The sequence below is a fragment of the Alosa alosa genome, chromosome 24 (genome assembly GCF_017589495.1).
Source record: "Alosa alosa isolate M-15738 ecotype Scorff River chromosome 24, AALO_Geno_1.1, whole genome shotgun sequence".
Taxonomy (NCBI): domain Eukaryota; kingdom Metazoa; phylum Chordata; class Actinopteri; order Clupeiformes; family Clupeidae; genus Alosa; species Alosa alosa.
In genome coordinates, this window is record NC_063212.1 from 2,914,469 (window position 1) to 2,938,337 (window position 23,869).

The 23,869-nt window shown below is 41.5% G+C and overlaps 1 protein-coding gene across 3 annotated transcripts in view; it reads right to left on the reverse strand.

Annotated features, from left to right (window-relative positions):
* LOC125289931 (feline leukemia virus subgroup C receptor-related protein 2-like) overlaps positions 1-20,757 on the reverse strand; it is a 32,141-nt gene extending 11,384 nt beyond the window's left edge. For 2 of the 3 annotated variants that reach the window (XR_007192720.1, XM_048237038.1), the window contains exons 1-5: positions 20,023-20,757; positions 16,444-16,585; positions 10,401-10,541; positions 6,091-6,158; positions 5,890-5,993 (exon numbers count right to left, since the gene is read on the reverse strand). Coding sequence is in view for 2 of the 3 variants with exons in the window: in XM_048237038.1 (XP_048092995.1) it covers positions 5,890-5,993; positions 6,091-6,158; positions 10,401-10,541; positions 16,444-16,585; positions 20,023-20,502 (935 nt within the window). In the remaining variant the exon portion in view is untranslated. The remainder of the gene's footprint in view (positions 1-5,889; positions 5,994-6,090; positions 6,159-10,400; positions 10,542-16,443; positions 16,586-20,022) is intronic. The other variant, XM_048237039.1, reaches the window with a different exon arrangement.
* Between the last annotated feature and the right edge of the window lie 3,112 nt (positions 20,758-23,869).

Below are 23,869 nucleotides of genomic sequence, written 5' to 3' on the forward strand. Positions count from 1 at the left end.
TGCTCCCTGCTCTGGCTCCATTCGTTCTTCTAATTCCATGTGTTTTCTGGTAGACGCTCCGTTTGTTTACATCGTCTCTCGCGTTGGTTTCCCTGCAAACTGCGCGCAGCCAATGGACGTATGAACGTATTTCTAAAACTTCTCGCTATCACCCGCACTAAAATGACGTAGGCTATTTAGCAGTCAAAATCCGAAACATGTCCGGGGATAGTCGGACATCCATTATTTTGTTATTTGCACCCCTGGTCAAAAATAGGTTCCCGCGCGCCTGGTTCATCACAGTCCATCCATTGCAACTGGACTGATGAAAGGTACACCTGTAGGCTACATTGTATTTGGGAAAAGCAGAAGGTAGCAGCATAATGTATTTATTTATTTATTTATTATTAAACAAAACAATCCCTGTCAGTTCCATGCAGTTTTCAACAGCTATCAAGAAGAGAGGTCATGTCATGGATTTTTGTGAATGTTTCCTCTTCTACATATGCATAAGTTCAGTCATCTAGTTCATATGATATTCAGCTTTATTGTCAATGCACAAATTAAATACCAATAGTCTAAAACAAAATGTAGTTTTACCCAGTGGTGCAAATAACTGACATGTCCAAAAGGGCCTTCATGAAATGCGTTGCTAGACTGTTCATACACATTTTAATGGGCCAAGTTGAAGAGCTACCATCCGTTATTGTTCGTGCAAATAATAGGCTGATTCATGTTCCTTTGCATTTTGCAATTATGAGGTCCATGGTTAGTCTGGCTTTCGCCAGACCAAGCTCAATCTTTTAAGAAATCGAAAAAGAAATAGCCGGCAGATCAGGCTGAGTTCACCCAGCCTATAGTCCATGGTAGGCGCCCGATAGAAATATTGTTTAATTTTGCGATTGAGATATCCACGCACTGGTGCCCCCCCCTGCGACGTGTTCACCCCCCGGTTTCAGAGCTATTCTAAATGCAAAAATGCATAGAGGAGTTATGACAAAACCGTGACTGTTAACAAACTATATAAGGTAGGCCCTATGCTAGGCCTATTACACAACATAAATGGTCACTAGGCTATGCTGGCGACCCAAATAAAATCTCCTTTGGGAACCAATGGCTTACAATATCAGACTTAAGCTGCCACCTCTTGGCGAAAAGTTAATAGTTTTGCATATCAGTAGTAATACATTTCACGCAGCTGTGTTAATCACGGAAAGCGCAAATGAAGTGGACACTTCTAAATGGAACCCAATCCACTGTACAGTAGCTCAAGGTCTGTGGCTAAAGCAGCCATAATGAAAGCGTTATCATTGTTTGGATACTTCACACACACGTGTTTTTTAATCGCATAGACTACAACTACCAAGCTGGAATCAAAGCACATCGACTCCCCTCTCACACCCTAAACACGCACTTCGAACAAACAAAAAGCATCTCAGTCTCGCGGTAGCCATAGGCAAAACTGTATCGGACCGGTGTAACGTTGGTACTAAATCATCCATCGCAAAGAATGATTTTTGTCATTTGGTTTAAATGGAGATGTAGATCATTACGGGTGCGTTAATAAATCTACATTGCGGCGAGTTGACACAAATGATTCACTTTGACAAATTTATGTAGTTTCAGTCCTAGATACTTTACTTTGGGCCATGCTCTTCCTTACTTGAATCACCTTTGAAAATAGAGGATTGAAGTAGGCTAGCCTATATAATATGGGTGTTTGGGAATGGACGTCGACTCAGATGCTTTTTGAGACTTTGAGCAGAAATGTCCCAGCCCGGTGTTTAGGATGCATCATAGTCAGGTTATCTTTCAGGTAGCCTATATATTTTCCATTTAAAAACCATCACGTAGCGAACATGTTGTGGCTAACTCACTTAGCTCCTGTTAGTAGCCTAGGTTATGGTCATAAGCAAATGAGATGACAGTCGAAAGATACAGTTAGTGCTGCTATCAATTTGCTTGGTATAACCGCATAGTTTTCTACAAATGCAATCAAATTGGCCTCCATCACTCAACCAATGCTAACGGTAACATTATTGTACCTAGGTCCTATAGCTATTGATATTATAAGATTAACATACCTGCAGTAAAAACCAAGCATGTCCGATAAACATTCTCAGATTTATTTCGGCTTCAAGAAGAAATGGGAATTACATTTCATGTGAAAATCGTCCTATTGTTCTATCCTTCTATAGACGTTCTCTGCGGTACAGTCCTTGTAGGAAGCATCCATTGTTTTTCCAACCCACTTTAGATTAACTTCCAACAAAATTACGTCTCACTGCGCCATCTGGTGGACAAACGACTACGTATCGCCAATTATGGAAATGCAGCCATGATGATGATGATGAATATTTGGTTTTCCTTTAATCGTACTGAATTTGTAATTATGTATCGGCCGTTCTAATTGCCGATACTGATAGTATGTGCGTGTCTGTGTGTGTGTGTGCGTGTGTATATGTGTGCACCACCATCTACAGGCCAATGAGTGTACAGTCACTAAATGTACACATAACTTAAATTTCTTTAGACCCCCCCATCTATGAAACTTGGCATACCCCCAGAGAATGCCAGGTTAATCATACATATAACATTTGGTGCAGTTCTGAACATCTTAACTGAAGAGAGGGGCGATTAAAGCAGAATGATATTGCATTTTCATTTTTTACCGGGGGGGTGCAAATCACAAATGAGTGATTATGGGCTAAGTTGATGTGGGCTCTTGAGACCAACATACCATAAAAAATTCTTCATCCTCGGTGCCACGGTTCAGGTAGTTATTTAGGAAAAACGGCATTTTTTGGGTTTCGGGGGGCCCAGCGCGACCAAACGAAAATTTTTCCGTAAAAGTCTAGTGGGGCTACATACCCACCAAATTTCATGTGCCCCGGTGTTTCGGTGTCCCGAGTATCGTTGACCAAAAATTCAGGAAGTAGATGACGAAAAAAAAAAAAAAAAAAACTTTGACAATCATTATATGATCAGCTTCATAAGCGCTTGCTTCATGGTCATAATGATCAGCCTACAACAGGACATGAATCAAGCTGGCGCCATGCAGTCTTTCTGAAAGTGATGGAGATGGAGCTGGATCACGAGATGCATCAGATTAGCCTGACCTATGAAAGTGTATTTTCCGCTATTCCAATGGGTTGTCTCAGTTCGTTTTAGCACCAATGATTGCGGAGATATTCAAGCAAACACCATGGGATTTCGTGTTTTGACGTTTGTGCTCACCTTTCTATGGAAAGAAGTTTATTAGCAGTTGTTTCCCCTCATTTTGATGTCTCTCTTTTTCCTGTTTTGGCCTTTGTTTTTAGTAACCTGACTTGGCTTTCTTGGAGAAAGACATTGCACCAGCAGCACAACAATTAGCGGTCCACTACTAGCGATGCTCAACTAAATAAACAAAAGATAGACTACCTCATGAATCGTGCAGGCGGACTCAACCATTTCCAAACAAAATCCAGTCAGTCAAACTTTACATTTCGTCTGACATTCATTTTTACATTTAATTTGGAAGTTATAATATTCAGGTAAAATAAATATATGGTGGAAATAAGTATTGAAAGCTTAATTTTTTTTCAGTAATTAGCCTAAACTTCCAGTGAGTCTATTCAAAATTTTCACCACACATTATATTAACACACATATAAAAAATCCAAACACAAGAGTTTTGTGTATTAAAGTGGAATGACACAGGAAAAAAGTATTGAACATGCCTACTGAAATTTCTTCAATACTTTGTGCCCCCTGTATTCCACTTTTCAAGGGCCCTCTCCTCCATTGCCCTATACTTCCCACTTTCCCCCCCCAGTTCGACGCCCTTTAATCTGCTGAACCTTCTGCTTGTTTCCAAATATTAAAAAAACTCTCTGCAACTCAACATTGGCCTGCCTACCTCAGCTGCCTGTGAGGGGCTTTTCAGTTGTGCTGGATTACTGTTCACTGCAAAGCGACCCAAGGATGAGTGCAACTAACTTTGAAAATCAACTACTGCTCAAACTTAAAGGAGAACTCCGGTGATTTTTCACATAGATCTCCATTTCTCAACATCCTTATCAGGCAAGTACCTCCACTCGCGGCCATATTGCAACACTTTTTGGGCACTTATCGTGCATCTATTTCGGCAGAAATGCGTGTGCGTAAGGCTTCACGACACCAATCTTGCTCCAGCAGCGAGATCACAACAGATGATTGGCACGATATCTTCACAGCACACCACATGATTGGCTCAATGTATTTTACCACACACCACATGATTGGCTCAATGTATTCACATGTCAACGTTTTGCCGCGGAAGGGTTGTGATATGTGTAGACAACTGCCATATTGGCGTTACAAACTAACCCCATGCATTACTATGGAGGATTTTTTGAGTGCTGTATCTCCTCATTAGAAAGTCTCTGGTAAAACTGGTTGTTCTGGTACCCACCAGACTAACTAAGTAACTTTTACTTAAAGGAACCATATGTAAGATTGTGGCCAAAACTGGTACTGCAATCACTTTCAAATTACTGTAGAGAGATGTATCCCCTCCCCCTCCCCCCTGACTTGAGGTTGCCAACCCCGATACCGAAACACTACTGACTTTGTGATTAGTAGATAGGTGGAGGGTGGCGCATCAGGCCAAAACACAACATGACATGACAAAACACAACATCAACATTAGTTGAGGGCTGCAACTTCACTTTTTAAATGACAATATCCTGGCCGGAAGTATTTGAAATGAACATGATTTCTTAATGTCTAGTGACATATCAGGGCCATTTTATGATTAATTGAGATACATACATACACCAAATTTCCCTCAAGGGATCAAAATAGAGTATATATACATACATACATACTATACTTATACATTTCTTACATATGGTTCCTTTAAAGTACATTTTAAATGAACTACTTTTGACTTTTACTTGAGTACATTTTCAGATCGGTATTTTAACTTGTACTTGAGTAATATTTCATCAAGGTATTGGTACTTTTACTTTATTTACTTACTACAATATTTTTATACTTTTTCCACCTCTGTTGACAAATACCTGTTGGGTTCTGCCGTGGAGGTAGTTGAGGGTCCATGCAATGTCTCGAGGGTCTAAGATGACCTCACAATTTACATGTTTGCGTGTTGCAAGGTTGACTGTCAAAGGCCTTGCTCATATCAGCCAGTAAAACCCGGATCACTATGCCATCATGAGAGTCCAGTGCTGTAAGCCAGGACTGGTAGGCTTTGACCAGGGAAATTGTGGTTGAAGACTTGGCCTTTCACCACAGAAAGGATGTGATCACTGCTTTGTTTTAACATGCACTTTTCTAAGAGTTTAGCTATTACACTAATAGGGATATTGGTCTGTACTGGTTCAGCTAATTAACCCCTGGCTCTTTTAGGAACGGGAATCACATTTGCACAAAGATAGCTGGAAGCTTGCCTTCTGAGAATGACTGTTTGGAAAGATGCGCAACGATTGTTGCTAAGCCTTCAGCATATTCTTATAAAAGCCATGAGGGGGTGCCATCAGGCCCATCATGTTTTTTTGCCATTTGTTGTTTTAAGTAATGACTCTCCAACAGAGCAGAGCTAATTTGTGTATTTTGGTCTTGAGAGAGGGAGGATGTTCAGTGAGTTATTTTCACACAAAGCCTGTGCATAAAAGTTGCCTGATCAATGCGACTGCAGTTTGGCTGAGCAAACATCGTTCATTCCAGACATGCCTTACACACTACTGGGACCTGGTCAGTGTAACCCCAGGCATTTAACCAGGAGGCACACAACAGATGTGTAGCTTCACAAAGGTTACTGAGCAGACACGTTTGTCCAATGTGAATATGACCATTACAGTTCAAAATTGAATTTTGTTAAAAAAAACAAAACAATTGATTAGCAAAAAAGTATAACATCTTTCTTACTTGTAGGTTTTGGTCCGATCAAGCCAGATTCCACAGATCAAGGAGCCAACCATTCCAGCGATAACAATGGTAAGCCCAATTCTGCCAGCATTGACCTCTTCACCCTACAGAATGACACACACCGGTGATGAATGTTCAGATGGAATAATTGAGAAGATTTATGTTGTGGTGTGTGTGTGTGTGTGTGTGTGTAAAACTCACTGGATAGTACTCAATAATCATGCGGTTGAGCAGTGTGCTGACGGCATAGAAGCAGCCCACATTGAGGCCTGCAGAGACTAAACATGATTAGTTCATAGATTTCACATGTAAAATTCATTTTATACAACCCCACCTCCATCTTGCCTGTTCATAATTCTGAGAAATTCTTGATTGTTTGTGTTATGTTTATGTTATGTTATGTGTGTGTGTGTGTGTGTGTGTGTGTGTGTGTGTGTGTGTGTGTGTGTGTGCGTGCTTGTGTGTGTGCCTGTGCATGCAAGCATACATATGTCTACTGTGTGAGTATGTGTCATACGTATGATTACTGTGAATGTATGTGTGTGTGTGTATCTGTTTGTGCACATGTGTGCACATGAAATGGGTTAACATGACCCCTGGAGGCAAACATAAGGAAAAAAATGGTCATCCTAGGCCCTACAGTTCTCAAGATATTCACAGAGAACTGTGTCTGCCCCCCCTCCTTTCGGGGTCCAGTACAGCAGGGGGGCTACAGATCAAAACGAAAAAACGATGGTTCCATGCTATCCATGTGGGGTTACATGCCCACCAAGTTTCGTGTACCCCGGTCTTTCAGTGTCCCGGGAATCCTTGTTGGTGTACGATCACTAAATGTACACATAAATTATTTATTGTAAGGCCCCCCATAAATGAAAGTTCACAAAACTTGGCATGCATTCGGAGGGTGTCATAATGATCCTACACTTTCAATTTTGTGCAGTTTTGACCATGTCAGCCAGAGATATTGTGATGAAAACACCTAATTTTTGCTTTTAATTTTTAACTAGGTGGCGCTATACATGAAATAAGTGGTAATGGGATGGGTTGACATGCCCCCTTAAGACCAACATACAAAAAAAAGGTGGACCTCCTAGGCCCTACGGTTCTCGAGATATTCACAGAAAACTGTCTCCGGCCACCTACAGGCCAGTTGTTGTATAGTAACATCAATTAATTTATTGTGTGGCCCCCCATGAACGGAATTCCACGAAACTTGGCGTGCATTCAGAGGGTGTCATAATGATCCTACACTTCCAATTTCGTGCAGTTTTGACTATGTTAGGTCACAGATACCTGCGATTTCAACACCTCATTTTTACTTTTTTGTGTTTAACTAGGTGGCGCTATACATGAAATGAGTGGTTATGGAATGGGTTGACATGGCCCCTTGAGATCAACATACAAACATGCAGTCCAGCGGGGGGGCTACAGATCAAAACGAAAAACGATGGTTCCATGCTATCCATATGGGGTTACATGCCCACCAAGTTTCGTCTACCCCGGTCTTTCAGTGTCCTGGGAATCCTTGACGGAAATTTGGACATGCGAAAAAGAAAAAAAAAAAAAATCTGACTAAACCTATATGACTGCCGCTTCGCTGCGCGGCGGTCATAATTACACTGTGAGACACATTGTAAAGACTTTCAGCAGGAATGGACAATAAGCCTAAGGGCTAAAGCTAAAGGTGTTAACTCTCAATTTATATTTTCCTGAATGCGGCTGAATATGAGTGTTGCTTGTTGTTGAGAGGCACAGTTTATCTCAACAGTACACTGCTTTCTCAGAAAAAAAAACCTTTAAAACTTAAAGTTGCATGGGCCATTGTAATTCACATAAAAGTGACTGTAAAGTGCTTAAGATATGGCTAACCCTTGTGGAATGGGATCTATGGCTGTTAATCATTGTCAGATAAATTGATGACCTTGAACATGCTGGTCTTTAACCCTTAAGGCGGGGATCACATTAGCCAGCAGCAAGCGGCAGGTTTCCTATTGTTTTCTATGGTTCGGCAGCGGAACAGTGGCAACGCTGGCATAATTGGTGGTGGTTACTAGTGAGGACCCCCATTGTAAAGCGACCTTGGGTACCATGAAAGGCGCTATATAAGTCCAAGGTATTATTATTATTATTATTATAATGCTAGCGTTGAACAAGCTGAGCATTGAACTTGGTTCAACTTTCAAAGCGCAACGCGAGCATATTCAATTGACAAACTGTTTGTGTTGCTTAGAAACGAGATAAAACTTTTTCGACACGGTTCCAACTCTAAAAATTCAGGCCCGAACCGGTTTTTCCAAACATCAGATTCCAAAAATAATTCTGTGGAAATGCATGGATTCCAGTTGCTGCTACTGGAAGAAACTGGAATCCATGCATTTCCACTGAATTATTTTTGGAATCTGATCCCTTATCCTACCTGTTCATTCTTACTGCCGCCGAATTTATCGTGACTAAATTCAAGATGGCTGCAAACGCTAAACTTCGTTGAAGATACTGTCTGTATAAATCGTCTTGTAAGTAAACTACCAGTGCTTTTCAAAGTTCTCAATGTCTCGTTTTAAATGTCAGGGCCCTCGGAAGTCTACCAATGAAGTGTGGAGATACATTGAGCCTCGTAAATGGTGTAAAACAGTGATTTATTTGCATGGCTAGCCCGATGCCGAAGCACCACTATTGAAAAAGCTGTTGGTAGCATCGGCTAACTAGCGCCAGATTTTGGAGTGCAGGGGACAAGCTGAGATGGGCTATGAGACATACATTCACACTCGGTATCATGTTTCAACACACTTTAGGTCAATATCACACTCATTCTCCTTTAATTGACCTTTCGCGAAGTCCCGCCCCCCTTAGTTACTGTTGCTAAGTCCGACAGCTAAGACCGGAGTTGCATAGAACTTCAATGGTAGCTGTAAGCCTGTCTGTAAAACTTACAACCTAAGAGGCTCTTTTACAGAGCCACAGACCTGATTTAATTTAGAATCCGTTGAACAACTTCACTATGCCATGGAGACACATGTATAAAAATGAATATCTAGGTTTGTTAGGTGACAAACTTAGACGGGGGGCGAGTGGGACTTCCTGATATTGATAGCTAGCTGTGCTAGATAGACTTGCATGCATATTGCTAGGGCATCAGGTCATGTCATGTAAGGAACATGGTACTGCAAATAAACGGAAACATAGTCTACATTGCAGAGCAACTTCAACTTTATTAATTTATGGTGAATAAATGTTACACTACTGTGCACAGTCCCATGCTTTTCTGATGAGGCGATGCTAGCACGTTAGCAGCGGTTAGCTAACTATGCTAACCTTAGTTGTCTACTAGTCTCCTCTAAGTGACAATCATTTTATACATAATGCTGGCAGTGCTGAGAACAATAAATGATCTTGTTTATCTTACTTACATTGAGTTAACTGTTTGGCTTAATCCATAGATGTGGTGGAGCACTGTTTCATTGTGGTTTGCTAAGGAGTAAAGTTTAACCCTTTGCTTAAAATAGGGGAGAGCTGGGAGGAGATAATTTAATCTAATTTAACATAATAACAAAAAAGCATAATCAAGATTGAAAGCCATTATTCTGTGTATCGGTGTTGTGTTAATCCCACACATGTCGTTTGGCCGTCCTTTTTCCATTTACATCAATACAATCCCATTAAACCGGAAAAAAATCACGGCTTCCAGGCATTTCTATGGAGCCGTAAGGTGAAGCTGTCGGACTTTATCTACATGTGCAGAGCTACTGGACTGCCATTGGCTCATCCGCGTTTGATGGGCGGGGCTTGCGATAGGTCAATTGACCAACTTTGCTGGACTCCCTCTTATGAGGTCATCATTGTGTCTGGAATGTTTCCTGGAATGTTCATATATTCAGTTATAAAAATAACTGTAAATATTGTTCTATTGTATTTCAAGTTGATTTTTCAAGAAAAAATCACTACTCACTACTTTCTTGCTTCATGTCCCTTCATTTGTCAAAAATGTTTTTTAACCTGACATACACACTTTTTGGGAGAGATTCTGGGAGAGATTCTGGCAGCTGCCTAATGGGCTGGTCTTTGCTGTCTGTGTATGTGAAGGTGTGTGCATGTAACTTTTGTCCTGTATGTCCGATTTTCATAAGGTACCGTTGGAATCCTTGGATGAAGCCGAGTTCCATGCCCCTGATCAAACCCACTCTTGCAGTTCCTCGGAAACGCAATTATAGGTTTGCCGCTGCCACTTGCCGCTGGCTAATGTAATCCCCGCCTAAAGGCCCATTCAGACCAACAACGATAACGACAACTATAACTATAACCATAACGATAAAAGCGTTCACACTGAACAACAATAATTGTGTTAATATGAATGTGACGGTTAAAATGCGATGGCTTCTGATTGGCTATTAGCATTTTATCGTGAAAATCGCTCTGAAAGTGATCCCCAACGATATCGTTCTTCATGACGTTATTGTTATAGTTTATGAGTGAACGTCGTCATTCATTCTCTGAGACTATGTGTAACCACTCACCATAGCTGATGATAAGGAGGATGAAGGGCTTGTTGCTGAGGAGTCTCTTGATGGAGGCCATGTAGGAGTAGTCCTCGGGGGGGATGCTTCTGGCTGTGACCTGGGACTGGGTTGGTGGAATCTCGGGCTGCTCCTGGAAGACTGTAGAGAGAGAAGTCATCACATAATATATATATATATATATACAGGGTGCGATTTGTAGGGGGGATGGTGAGGATTTCCTCCCCTCTGGTTTTCCTATCCCTACCTCTGCTAAATTATTTTTATCCCCGGTGGGGACAACATTTATCCCCCTCTGCCCCTCATATTGATTAATGCTACTTCATATAAGTAAAGCGCTGCAACGTGAGAACAGTCTAGTAGGATAGACTACATAATAATCTGACATCAGAAACGCACTGTCACCGTCAGCACTCATGCTGCTGACACATTGGCTGCGTGATAACTTAATTTGGCCTTGATCGTGCAGGACATTTCAGAATGTCGAGTGTGTAATCCATCATAATTGGCTAGTTTCAATGGAAAAGTTAGCTGGACAAATGAAAGAAAACGAGAATGATTCAGTGAAGCATAATAATGTTTTAGAACCTTCAAAATTAGAAAACTGATGCAACTGGGACGGAGGACAACTGCACGTAGAGTAGAACGTAGGCCTATTGTCCGAAGGAACTTACATTAAATGAGGAGATATTTGCTGAATGTCACAAAAAGTGTTACAGAAATTGCTTGGCATCGCTTATTCAATGGCTCTCTACCGAAACACCGGTAGTTTGCGGAGGACGAACGAGAAATCACTCGTTTGATAAATCAGCCAGTAGGCTAGGCCTAGTAGACAAATAACTTTTAGAAATAATCTGTAATGCAAAAACGAATGTTGGTGGCATGGGCGTAGGTTTAGGGTGGGACGCTAGTGACTAGTCCCAATCAAAATTTTGAGATGACAAAATTGTCCCCACCAATATTTTAGCGAACTCCTTTGTGCTATTTGGATTATTCCAACGGCAAGGACGACAGTAAAATAAGCACTGTCATTTGATGGGCTGAAACCGAAAGGGGTTTATCTGACACACACAACAGAGTCAAAGCATACAGCCTATAGGCCTACTTTGTAGTGACACTGTCAGAAAAGCGAGCGAGTGTGTATGCTAAGTTATCGAGCGAGTGAGTGTGTATGCTAAATTATCAGGGATGTCTACCAATACATAACCCAAAAGAGGCCAGTGTAAAACATTGTAACAGTCCCTTTGCCCTTCAGCATGCACATTTTGCCTCTTTTTGCACTTTGTAGATCAGCTATGCCGCCAAAGCAGAAAAGGAACATTCAACGCGTTTTCATTATGCAGAGTCTAAGTAGGCAAAGTAACTACAGACTGTGGCAACTGGTGACAAGGTTTTCAAATGCGGATTTTACTAAGGAAAATAGCATTAACTGTTAGGATATTACCCAGGATATTGTTACGGTTAATCTAGCTTCTGTAATCTTTCAACCAAGGTTAGGAGTCATGTTGAATAGGGGTGTGCCGCACAGACAGTGGCATATAGCACAGAATAGAAGTCACCATCACTGACTGTTAATTGGGCTACCAATCTTGCAGTCGCAATAAACAGTGGATCCGAGACATTTTCCTGTTCCTATATTCTGTTCATGTAGGCTAATGTATTTGTGAATGTAGCCTGCACAATGCAAATAAATAAAAGATAAACTATGGTGCATTTCCATACTTATAGAAATGAACATTGCAAGACACTTAAGCATCTCCTTTTATGATCTCATTCAAGAAAGATTTTCTTTGACTTGTTAGTTTTTTGAACATTTATTTTATCTAATGACAAAGCAAACATGATGAATTGAATCCACATATCCTTGCACTATGCGAAACTATTTTCCACTAGCCTAAAACCATGAGTTTGAAAGCTAATTGCGTTCACGTTCTCCTTAAAGTGACAGGCACACAATTAAACTTGCACACCACAAATGTGATGATATTGAAGATAAGTGTAGACTAATAATTTAAATATCATTATGATGTATTCAAATGACCAAATATGTTTAGCTATTAGTAATTATGCCGATCATAAAATGCTATAAATAATTAACAATATACAGTATATAACGTTTATATGAATACCAAAATATGAAATAGAAACCTATGACAACCATCACTTTCTGTGTGTGTGTGGTGTGGGGGGTGTGGAGGGTCAATCAAATTCTATGATTGCCACTGATATTCAATAGCCTATTACTGATGCCGTCAAGGTGGTGGGGGCCCCCAAACCAAATCAAAATTTAAAAAATCGCAAAGTTATCGAAATCGAGATTCTTCACTTGGTATTGGTATTGAAACAATAATGTTGGTATCGTGACAGCAGTAGTTGGGGATGTGTCCCCACCAAAGCTGAGACCAAACCTACGCCCTTGGTTGGTGGGTATTTAAACTATCTAGCGGGTGTTTTAACAGCTGCAAGAAATAGAAGCTTCATGGTCTTTATGTTCTGGTTCGTAAATTATTTTCATAAAACTTCAAGTTGCCCTATAACTTTACTCTCCAAACTCTTCACTGCACTGTAGGCAATTAACTGACAGTATGATAGGCTATTTATTTTCTGTAGGCTACAATAAACACATTTATTTTTTCAACTTTTGCAATATTAAGCACTTGGCTACTGAACATGAATCAGCAGGAGAGAGAATGCACGTAGCCTCACGAGGCGTGTAAGCGCAATTTGTAGGCTATTTGGTTACCAACTAACACTGTTAGCCAATTCACTAACTTAAGACTTCAGTGCCATCATATACAACCTTTTTTACACAACAAATACAGAAAGGATGGAGGCAGCAAAAGTAGAGGAGTCATTTCAGATGGGGCAAGAACAAGGTGAATTTGTATGCTTGTCAAAACGTAGTCCTACCCTGCATTAGAGGAGCTGATCATAATACCAAGCACACTCGCTGTTTAAAGTCATACACCACGGTAAACTAAAACTAAAATGTTACAAAGGTGGCAAAAATAATATAGGGTATTATTAGCCATTACATTATTAGGCTATGAATCGTTCGTTCATTTTTTTTTGTTGTTTTGGGGGGGGGGGGGGGATTACAAACTTATTCAAAATCATCCCCCCCTCTGGTTTTTACACAAATCGCACCCTGTATATATATAGCCTATAGCCCATATATATACATTTTCTGTGAGCCATTTGGGATTTGTAGTTGCAGTACGCTTTGGGATTTGTAGTTGTGGAATTTCTTCCTCTGTACCATGTTGTCAGACATGCACAGAGAAAAGTAGTGTTCTGAGATTAGTCTTGGAATACATTTTTACGGGAGACTGCAGAGGCCAAAAGGAGACAAAACACACCTTGCCTACAAGCACAATGTTTTTACATTATTTTTACATCCTGTTTTTCCAAGTGTGACAACCCTAAAGAAAAACAGGATATGTATGCATCTGCAGACATTTTAGAGTAAAAGTCAATTCAGGTGGTATGGCCGTAACATGGACGCTCTGTGATGAACATGGCACTGGTAATATATATAATCCTTCATATATCTGCCCATTTCCATATTAAGACAGGGGAGCCTCAATGCTTCATCTGCTCATCTCCATATGAAGACAGGAGAAACTGTAATGCTTCATATACAGTATCTGCTCATCTCCATATAAAATAGTCACAGGAGCCTAATGCTTCACATATTTGCTCATCTCCATATGAAAACTGTCACAGGAACCTAAGGCCTATCTATATATCTTGCCATCTTCATAATAGAGGAACCAGATGCTTCATATATCTGCCCATCTCCATGATGGAGGTGTTAGGTGAGATGCAAACAACCTGCAGTCCTCCCAACTCAGAACTCTGGGTGTAGAGGATACAGACCCCGGCTTTTAAATAGCTGTGTGTGTGTGTCTAATGGGCCACCTGTGTGAGCTATCACTATTATGACTGCATTGTTCCCAGTTGATTACACACACACACACACACACACACACTCTCTCTTACACTCAAACACTTACTGTAGAAACTGTAGATTACACACACACACAGATGCCTCTCTCAGACATACCGTTCCACCACGCAGCTAATGATACTACTGTGATGCTTAGGTGTTGTACAAAATAATGGAAACACCATACTAAATAACATTGGGTTAGTATCACCCTCTGTGAGTTATGCTGCCCAGAGCTAGTTTCCCCGTGTTTTTGGTATACCAATGTGACAGTGTGAAGACACTGCAGTTACATGTACTACTATGTAGTGCAATGCAGTCTTGTCAAATGTTCAAAATATTCCGTTTCCTATTGCAAATAATTCCTCGAAAAGGGTGATCAGAAAACTGCAGTTTTGACATTTGAAATAGTGCAGTTATTTGTTGATGGTTCTATCAACTGCTCCCACTACATGAAGACCCCAACCTCTAGATCTACATTTGTCTTCCATCATTTGCAAAAACATATCAAACAAGACAGTGACTGAGTGGCTTTCATTAATGGACACGGAATGTTACAATAAAGAAGTCAGGAATTCCTTGCTACTGCTATTTGTGTGTGTGTGTGTGTGTGTGTGTGTGTGTGTGTGTGTGTGTGTGTGTGTGAGAGTGTAGACACACTCTGGGGCATGAGTGTGCGTGTGTGCGTGGTGTGTGTGCACGCATGTTTGTGTGTGTGTGTGTATGTGTGTGCATGTGTGTGCATGTGTGTGTGTGCGTGAGAGTGTAGAGACACACGCTGGGGCCATGTTTCCACTGCTGCTGCTCTGCTTGATGAAGGTGGCTGTGTTTGGGGACGGTCTGGTGGACAGACAGGAGGACGGACAGGAGGCGGCACATTGAGTCGGAGGCCGTCAGGCGGCTGCACCCTCACCCAGCCGTCCATTAAAATGGAAATGGAAAAGATCCCTCTTGAGTTTGCTTTAGGAGAGGAGAGCACTGCCAGGTTGGAGCCAGTGCTGAGAGCATCTCTGGCTGACACAAGGTTAAGAGCTCATTAATTCACATGACAGAAAAAGACTTGCTGCTTGATGGTGTTGAGCTTGTCCCTCTGAGAGAGACATCCTATTACCTGATGTTGACACACACACACACACACACACACACACCCCCATCTCCACCCAGAGAAAACCTCCTCCTCGCGATGTTACATTCAACAGTCAGAGACGTCGCAGGCGGCAGCAGCAGCAGTAGTGTGACCTTGCCTGGCGATCATTAGCTCACTGCATCATCAGCCAGCCCTACAGTGGAAAGCTAACCTTGGATAGTGACTGCATCCACCTTACAGTGGAAGGCTAACATTGGATCACGACTGCATCCAGACAGCCTTACAGTGGAAAGCTAACCTCAGATAGTGACTGCATTAGGGTAGCCATTTACAGTACATAACACCAAAAAGGAGGACACTTTGTGGCATTTAGTGAGGCAAGAATAATTATATAGGACTCTTATTTGTCAATTTGCCCATTTCAATAAAGCAATCTATTTTTGGGTTAAATGTGAATTAATGTTTTTTGGGGAGTCATATGAGCCCATGGGGCTGGGGCTTGCCAACAAACCCCGCCCCAAAAGTCCTCTTCACTGAACTGCCTGGAAGGAATTCATACACCCAACGTTTCTTTCCTTTGATCTGTGTTTGACCCTTCCTCCTTTGACTTTGTTCATCTCCTGCTCTCATTGTGAAAGCCTCTACTGGGAGCAGAAGTAGACGTTCTCTTTTTTCCCATTATTTTCTTTTGGTCATTCCCGCTGGAAAGCGGAAGAGGCTATGATTACAAAAGACTTTCATTTCTCTTTGTCAACCCTTTTTAATTTCCTGTGAAGATACCTTATGACTTCTGATAAAAACAGAGCAATCACATGTACAGTATATTAAGACTGGTTCATGCGGCTTCATGCTGTGCATTAGACATTGACCGCATTTTCACAGCAAACGTATGAGACAGGAGAAAGTCAGACAGACATCAATTCAAACACAATTAACAAATTGTTATGAGTTATGAGATGAGCTTTTGGGATGAGATGAACTCAGTGAGCATGTCTTGCAATACATACCAATGACCACCAGGACAAAGAGCAGAGTGGCCACGCCAGCAGTTATGTAGAACATCACACGAATGTGGTGTGCCAACTCGTCCATGTCGTCCACATTTGGCACCAGGATAGGGGGAACTAGGAAGCCAATGGCAATGCCAAGCTGTAGGAAGAAGGTCAGAAGGCACACAGATGAGTTTCTGAGCTTGCCATGTCATCATGGTTCACAGGCCATCTTACATGTATACTGATAAGCTATGACTCAAGTTAAGATGAACTGATGTGTAACTATCAAGCCTCAGTTCATAACACTGGAGAAGTCTATGGAAACAAAAATGTGTTCCACTACAGTACCGTGTAAATTCTGAAATGACCAACTGGAAGTGGAACTTTTTCATTACAACGACATGTTATCACTGTCTGTGAGCCCTGGTGATTGCAAATGAATAGCTGAATAGATACATCAAATTAATAAATACAGGTCAGCTACTCTTAAGTTACGGTTTGCTAAGTTCTGACTTTGTGTCAGGAAATAAGCAATAGCTTTCCCAGGCCTAAATCATCTACATGTCATAATCTGATTGTGAGAGTAGGCCTATTAACTTCTTCCCCCGAGCCCCCAACAGAGAAGGTTATCGTCATTTATGAACTGGGCGTTCATTGACTCAACACACAGCAAACACACAGGGCCATCGTGGCAGTGGAGGGGGAAACATGTCCTGTGGTCCAATGAAACACAAGCATGTAACCTTGCCATGGGATGGGTAGTGCCGCACAAACCCTTCTCAAACTGAGGGCAACGGGTGAGTTTGCACAAGGTGGTAAATTATAAAGAATAACAGTTTATTCTACATAATTTGTTTCAACTGTGACTTTTAAGATGCCACTCATTCACACGTACACACAAGATTCAAAATCAGTACTGTCAAAAAGAATATAGGCAAACTAGCTGGGTACAGCTCAAAAGTTGGATAATGGTGAGGGTGGCGGCAAGGGAGAAAAGCTCCTGCCCTACTCTACCTACTCTACACATTGGCTTAAACCCTTTCTATCTGCTTTTAATCCAAGTCGAACATGTGTGTAACTACGTTCATTTCTGTTGGTTTTTACACTTGAGTTATCACTTGCAAGAAAAGTCTCCATGTGTTCATGATTTAAGACAAAGTGGTAATAATCTGATACTGTATTGATCCTAAAAACTCCTTTGTGCTGTATCCAAGAAGTATATTAGCAATCTATATAATAACATAAGCTTCTTTTTGAACTTTTAAATTCTTGGAGAGATTTCCTGCACAACTGAGTACTAAAGGGTTAAAACAAATCCTGATATTGTTGTTGAAGTCTTATTTTCTAGAACTGTACTTCACATCAATAACTAGACTTATCGTCTTAAAAATTATCAATAGACCTGCTGCTCGATGTGTTTCAATGACCAGGGAACTTTTATCAATAGAATATGAAAAAACATCACAAGAGAAAAATCATTGTGAAAAGCCTGGCTCAAAGCAAGCAACAGAGTAGGGAAAGGCCACACGCGGAATAGCGATATATATATATATATATATTAGATTTATTAAGTGAATATAATTTAACAGAATGGGTTAAGTAAAGTCAGTAGAGGAGTTAGATTTGGGGAATAAAAGTGTAAGCAGTCCGTGTAGTGCGGTGTAGTGCATAAGCAAAACAAAATCCTAAACGGTGTGGGAGAGACGGAGCGGCAACGGTGGACAACCCGGTCTCGTCTGAAGTGCTTTTAAACAGATACTTTCTAATGTGGAGACACAGCACTCAAAAAATACTCCATAGAAATGCATGGGGCTAGTTTGTCACGCCAATATGGCCGTTGTCTACACATATTCCACCCCTTCCTCGGCAAAACGTCGACATGTGAATACATTGAGCCAATCATGTGGTGTGATGTGAATACATTGAGCCAATCATATGGTGTGTTGTGAAGACATCGTGCCAATCATGTGTTGTGATCTCGCCGCTGGAGCAAGATTGGTATCGTGAAGCCTTGCGCAATGCGCACGCCATTTCTGCCGAAATGGATGTCCGACGAGTGCCCAAAAAGCGTTGTCAAATGGCCGCTGAGTGGAGGGACTTGCCTAAAAGGACTTTGTTTTAAAGGCCCAGACCAGGAAGTGATTAGCACGACTCCAAACACCTGCGCCCAGCTCACCTGCAAGAGACAGACGCAGCACACAGAAAGGAGGAGGAGCCTGGCAAGGCCGTGACATCATCCACAAACATCCCCTCATCACGTCACCTGATAGTGTGTATCTCAACTGTACACATTAAGACATAGCTATAGAGATCAGCAAGGCAAAATCATTCTAATCAGCTAGTGTGGAATCTACTTCAGAACAATGGATCTATTTTCCCATTTTAATGCTATGTTTTTTTTAATGAATCAGTAAGGGGCTGTTCAATGGACACAAAATAAAATTAGGATAATCTTACAGGAACATACTATTTTAAGTATAAGTATGCTCTTTTGATCCCGTGAGGGAAATTTGGTCTCTGCATTTATCCCAATCCGTGAAACACACTCAGCACACAGTGAGGTGAAGCACACACTAATCCCGGTGCAGTGAGCTGCCTGCAACAACAGTGGCGCTCGGGGAGCAGTGAGGGGTTAGGTGCCTTGCTTAAGGGCACTTCAGCCGTGCCTACTGGTCGGGGTTCGAACCAGCAACCCTCCGGTTACGAGTCTGAAGCGCTAACCAGTAGGCCACGGCTGCCCCTATTATTGCCTTGATGTCTTTACGGATGCTTTAGGTTCTATTCCTGTTCATTCATTGCACACATCAAAACAAGAAGCCTGACCGAGGGAAAGCACTAGTCTCCCAACACAGTGACATCATCCTCTTATCATACCAATGATACTGTCCTCATATCATATTGTCTGACCGTTTCCTCATATTTCTAAAGGAGAGTACACACAAACATCACAGTAAGAGAAAAAAGCTGCTTTTGGTCAGAAACAGATCTCCTGCTGAACTGTTGTATTTAGGGCACATGGAGTGCTTGAACTCTCCCCTCTGCTCTACTGAACTTTGAGCTTTTAGGCTCAAAATAAACTGGACTGTTCTCGGCAAAAGTGTTTCATCAAGAAATCAAACAAGCTAGAACACATATTATCCAGTGTAAACTCAATAAACTCAGATACACTGCCCGACTTAAAGTCTTAAAGCGATAGGCTAGTGCACCCAGAAACCAAAAAAGAATTTTTACCTCATGCCCGTGAAAGCCTGTATTAGGTTTGCTTGTCTATCTAACACCGGCTGCAGAATGCCAGCGGTCAGAAAGGGGTGGTCATCATTTACCTTCCCTGTATAGAAACAGAACCTCTCTCACAAGCTATCATCCTCCTATAATACAGACAAGTAAATCCAATTATGTCTACTACAGGCATGAAGTAGAAAGAATGCTTCATAGATGGGTGAACTCTCAAAACATGCCGTGGCCAGCAAATTAAAAGAAGATAATCTAAGGGTTACTAATGTGTGCTCAATTCCTTCTGTAAAACACACAATCTAAGACTGTACTATACTATATACGTCTCTTCTTCTACACACACACACACACACAACACACCTGATTACCCAACACTCCAATGGAGCAGGCAGTGGAAACTTCATTCTCTCCAAACCACACTGATGCCAAGCGAGGTGGGATTCCCAGGATGAACACAGTGCCCACTGAGCAAACAAACTGCCCAAAAAACGTCAAAGGAAACAGGTCTGGCGCTGCGCTGCCAACCTTCGCCCAGGCGCCGATGCAGTTGAAGGCCGCGCCAGTGAGGACCACGTCCCGCATGCCGCGTTTGTCGAGCATCCACATGACCGGCCCAATAAGTGGGACGTAGGTAAGCAGGTAGATCATGGAGAGCCAGTCCAGGGCCATGTTGTCGATGCTGTAGAAGCGAGTGAAGATGTTCCCGACTATGCCGTACTGGAGCCACATGAAGGCACTGCTGGCTGAGAAAGCGCTGAACAGGAAAAGCATTATCCAGCGGCGCCGGTACACGCGCGTCTCTATCTTGGACACCAGACCCACGTGTTCCCCAGCCTCCATGGTCAGCGGTGGGCAGCAGCTTGTTGTTGGCCTTGGTGGGAAAGAACTCCCTGTGGTGCTCGAGGGCACCCACTGGGCTGCGTGTTAAGAGTTATCAGTGAGCCGCGGTTTACGTGGGCTTGCAGCCAATCACGAGTGTTTATACCCGTATAACCAGTATGACAACAACAGAACAGTTCTCTTTTCTTTCTTAACTTCTTCTATTGCCTTTCGGTTTGACCACAGATTCGGCTGGTGCTCCTGTCACAGGATGTCAGGGGAGGAGGGGGGGGTCCCTCAGAATGAGTGAGGTGATAGATGGAAGCAGTAGGAGAAAGTTCAGTGATGTCCTGTCCAGCCCTGTGTCAGAGCTCATGTTTGATTGTCAAGATTGTATTGCAACATTGCAAGTCAAGACATATGGTACAGTTGGTGGGAGGGGTCTTGGTTATTGGCGAGTGAGGGAGGTGTGAGTTCCAAGAAGATTTTGTGTCACATAACTTGGTGTGAAGTGATATATACAAGAACGTATGGACAATTCACTCATAGGCTACGGTTGAAAGTGATCAGGCATGAAAACTAGTGCTGCCAGAGCGACCCGTGAGACCAGCTGCTTTTTTTTCTCAAGCTGATAAAGTGTAAATAAAAACTGCACAACAACAATAATACACTACAAAAGTTGAGCTCAAGCATCTGACATGAAGCACATCAGTTCCCACCAGGGGCTTTGTTAAAGATGAAAAGTCTTTCAAGTCTTCTAACATCCAGACCAGGGCTGCAATGTAAGCTAAACACAAGCAAGCAGTTTATCCACCTCTCAAACGAGTTTATTCACCATTGCAACTTGTAACATTCAAAAAATTACACTGTATTATCCACATTCACAATATGTACACATATTGTGTGTATCAACACTCTAGGAACCATTTAATACCACTTTTATTGTTATAAAAATTGCACAATAACCTCCACCAGTGGCGGTTCTAGGATTTTTCTGAGACAGGGGCCACATCATACACTGAAGGGCCAAGAACCGGTCAACATCCATGCACAGAAAATCCCTTGTTCAGTATGGCAGTGGTGTAGTCTACGTGATATGCAGGACTATGCAGTATACCCACTTAAAAAGCATCACCATCTCAGTATACCCACTTAAAATAGGCAAGGATAGGTATTAACATTTGGGGTTGATCACAGTATACCCACTACAGCTAACTAGACTATACCACAGCAGTAAGGTGCATATATTTCACTAGTCTCACCTTGTTCAAATACTTTTGCTAGAAAACTAAAAAGCCAATATAAATCTTAACAAATTTCCCATTTATTTATAATGTGCATTGAAAACACAATATATAAAACTAAAATATAATAGACACTTCAGCGGAAATGCATTGATATTTTAAACAGAAATCATACATCATATTTGTTCAATCATATTCATTTTTGTTCAATTGGACAAGTTTTACTTCAACTCTTTCCCCTTTTGTTGATAAGAGAACCCACTTTGACTGCCAGTTTGCATACATTTAAACAAACAAACACACACACACACACACACACACACACAGCATGTGAGCAACAACTACATCATATTTACACAAATGTTTTTTTTTTTTTCAACAATTATTTTTACAATGGTCTGATTTGGAATGGTCTTTGAAGCCACCATCTTGCTTCCAGTTAGAGAAGCCTGATTCTGATTTGAAGATAGATAGATAGATACTTTATTGATCCCCAAGGGGAAATTCAAGACAGAAGATGGGGAATTTGGAAGCGAAAAAATTACGGAAGGTGTAGCAAAACACTAAATATGGAATACTCCAACCATTTGAAGTCTTTGTATCAGAAGTCATTTAGTGGCCTCTTCCTATTTCCATGCTGTATCTTGCGGAATACCTTTAGGAGAGGTTGCACAGAACCAGCTGCTCTATAATGGGAAATGTCTGGAGAGAAAGAAAATGAAACAAGTTTGAGTAACTTAATTGTTATTAACTTTCATAACCCACCGTCAACTTTTTTACTTTTTTAACACCTACCTTTAATGTCATGATTACATTATATTAGTGGTGTGTAAGTCTAGGTGCCTTTCACTTTAAGGAGAGCAACTTGTGTCCTTGTCTGTAGGCTATTATTTGGAAATGAGATGTGCATATGGGATATAAGTCAGGATGTTTGCTCTTTGATTAAGTAAAATAAATATTGAACAAGCAAACAACTTGAAGAGAACCTGTCTTGGATCGCAGGAGTGTCATGCAATGTTCATTTCTGGTGAGCACTTGACAAGCAAACATGACGTGAGCTTACTGATGGCTAGAAGCAGGGGCGGCGCCAGCAGTTGAAAACATTCAGGGCTTAGCCCATACATGCGTTTCTAAACTAAATGACAAAATATGCTCACTGTAGTGGCAATACATACAGATGGTTGAGACGTTCGCAAAGGTTACCGCCCCACATGAGGGGAAAGCATGCCAACATCACACAATGGAAGTCAATGGGCGAACTCGCTAGCAGTTAGACTTTATACATTCATTTTACATTCAGGTGGAGTTCTGCTTGTTTCTGAACACAATGATTTGAAGGAATTGTGTTTACTTAACTCTACAGTGTATGGTAACAACCTAAGCCACCCTCGATTGCCCAATGTTGACGACAAATTTCTCTGAAAGCTATATTCGATGGTAGCGTCATTAGGTTGCTAACTAGCTTTCTTTATATCGTCAGTGTAACATAACCAACTGATACACATTACTTGTTAAAACTATTCCCACGGACATTGTAGGGATTGTACATTCATGTGAGAATAAATGAAGATGCAACTTATGAGTATGTGGTGTTATGGCAATAGGCTTAGCTTGCTAAACCGAGCTATACAGTCCGGCCATTGAAAGCAGTTCTACAATAAGTACACTCGAGACATTTCTGGCAGTTTAACTGGAATTAGCAAAATGAGGGAACTTAATGTTACCCTTAACCTCGTTGGCGCACAGATAACTCTCAGTTCAAACGTGTTTGTGCCGTTTATTGATGTTTGTGAAAAGATTTCATCTTTTTAAAGGTGTTTTCTGTACTCATGCACCTTCACTAGATTACATGCAATCGAAACAAACATTTTCCCCCTTGGGGGCGTTTCAGCCATGGTAACCACGGTAACTGGGGGCGGTAACCACGATTATGACTAGATGCCGACTGTATGTATTAGGCATCTTCGACCTACGTAATAATCAGGTAATAACGTTCGCAGCGGCCATTTTGTTGATATAGAAAATGCATAGGTAGGTCTTTTTAATGCAGCTGTCAATGGTATTATCGCTGTAGGCTATTTATTTATTTGTACAAAATTTAACGTGATTGTAGGCCTATGTTGTGCAATACGCTACAAGCCTTT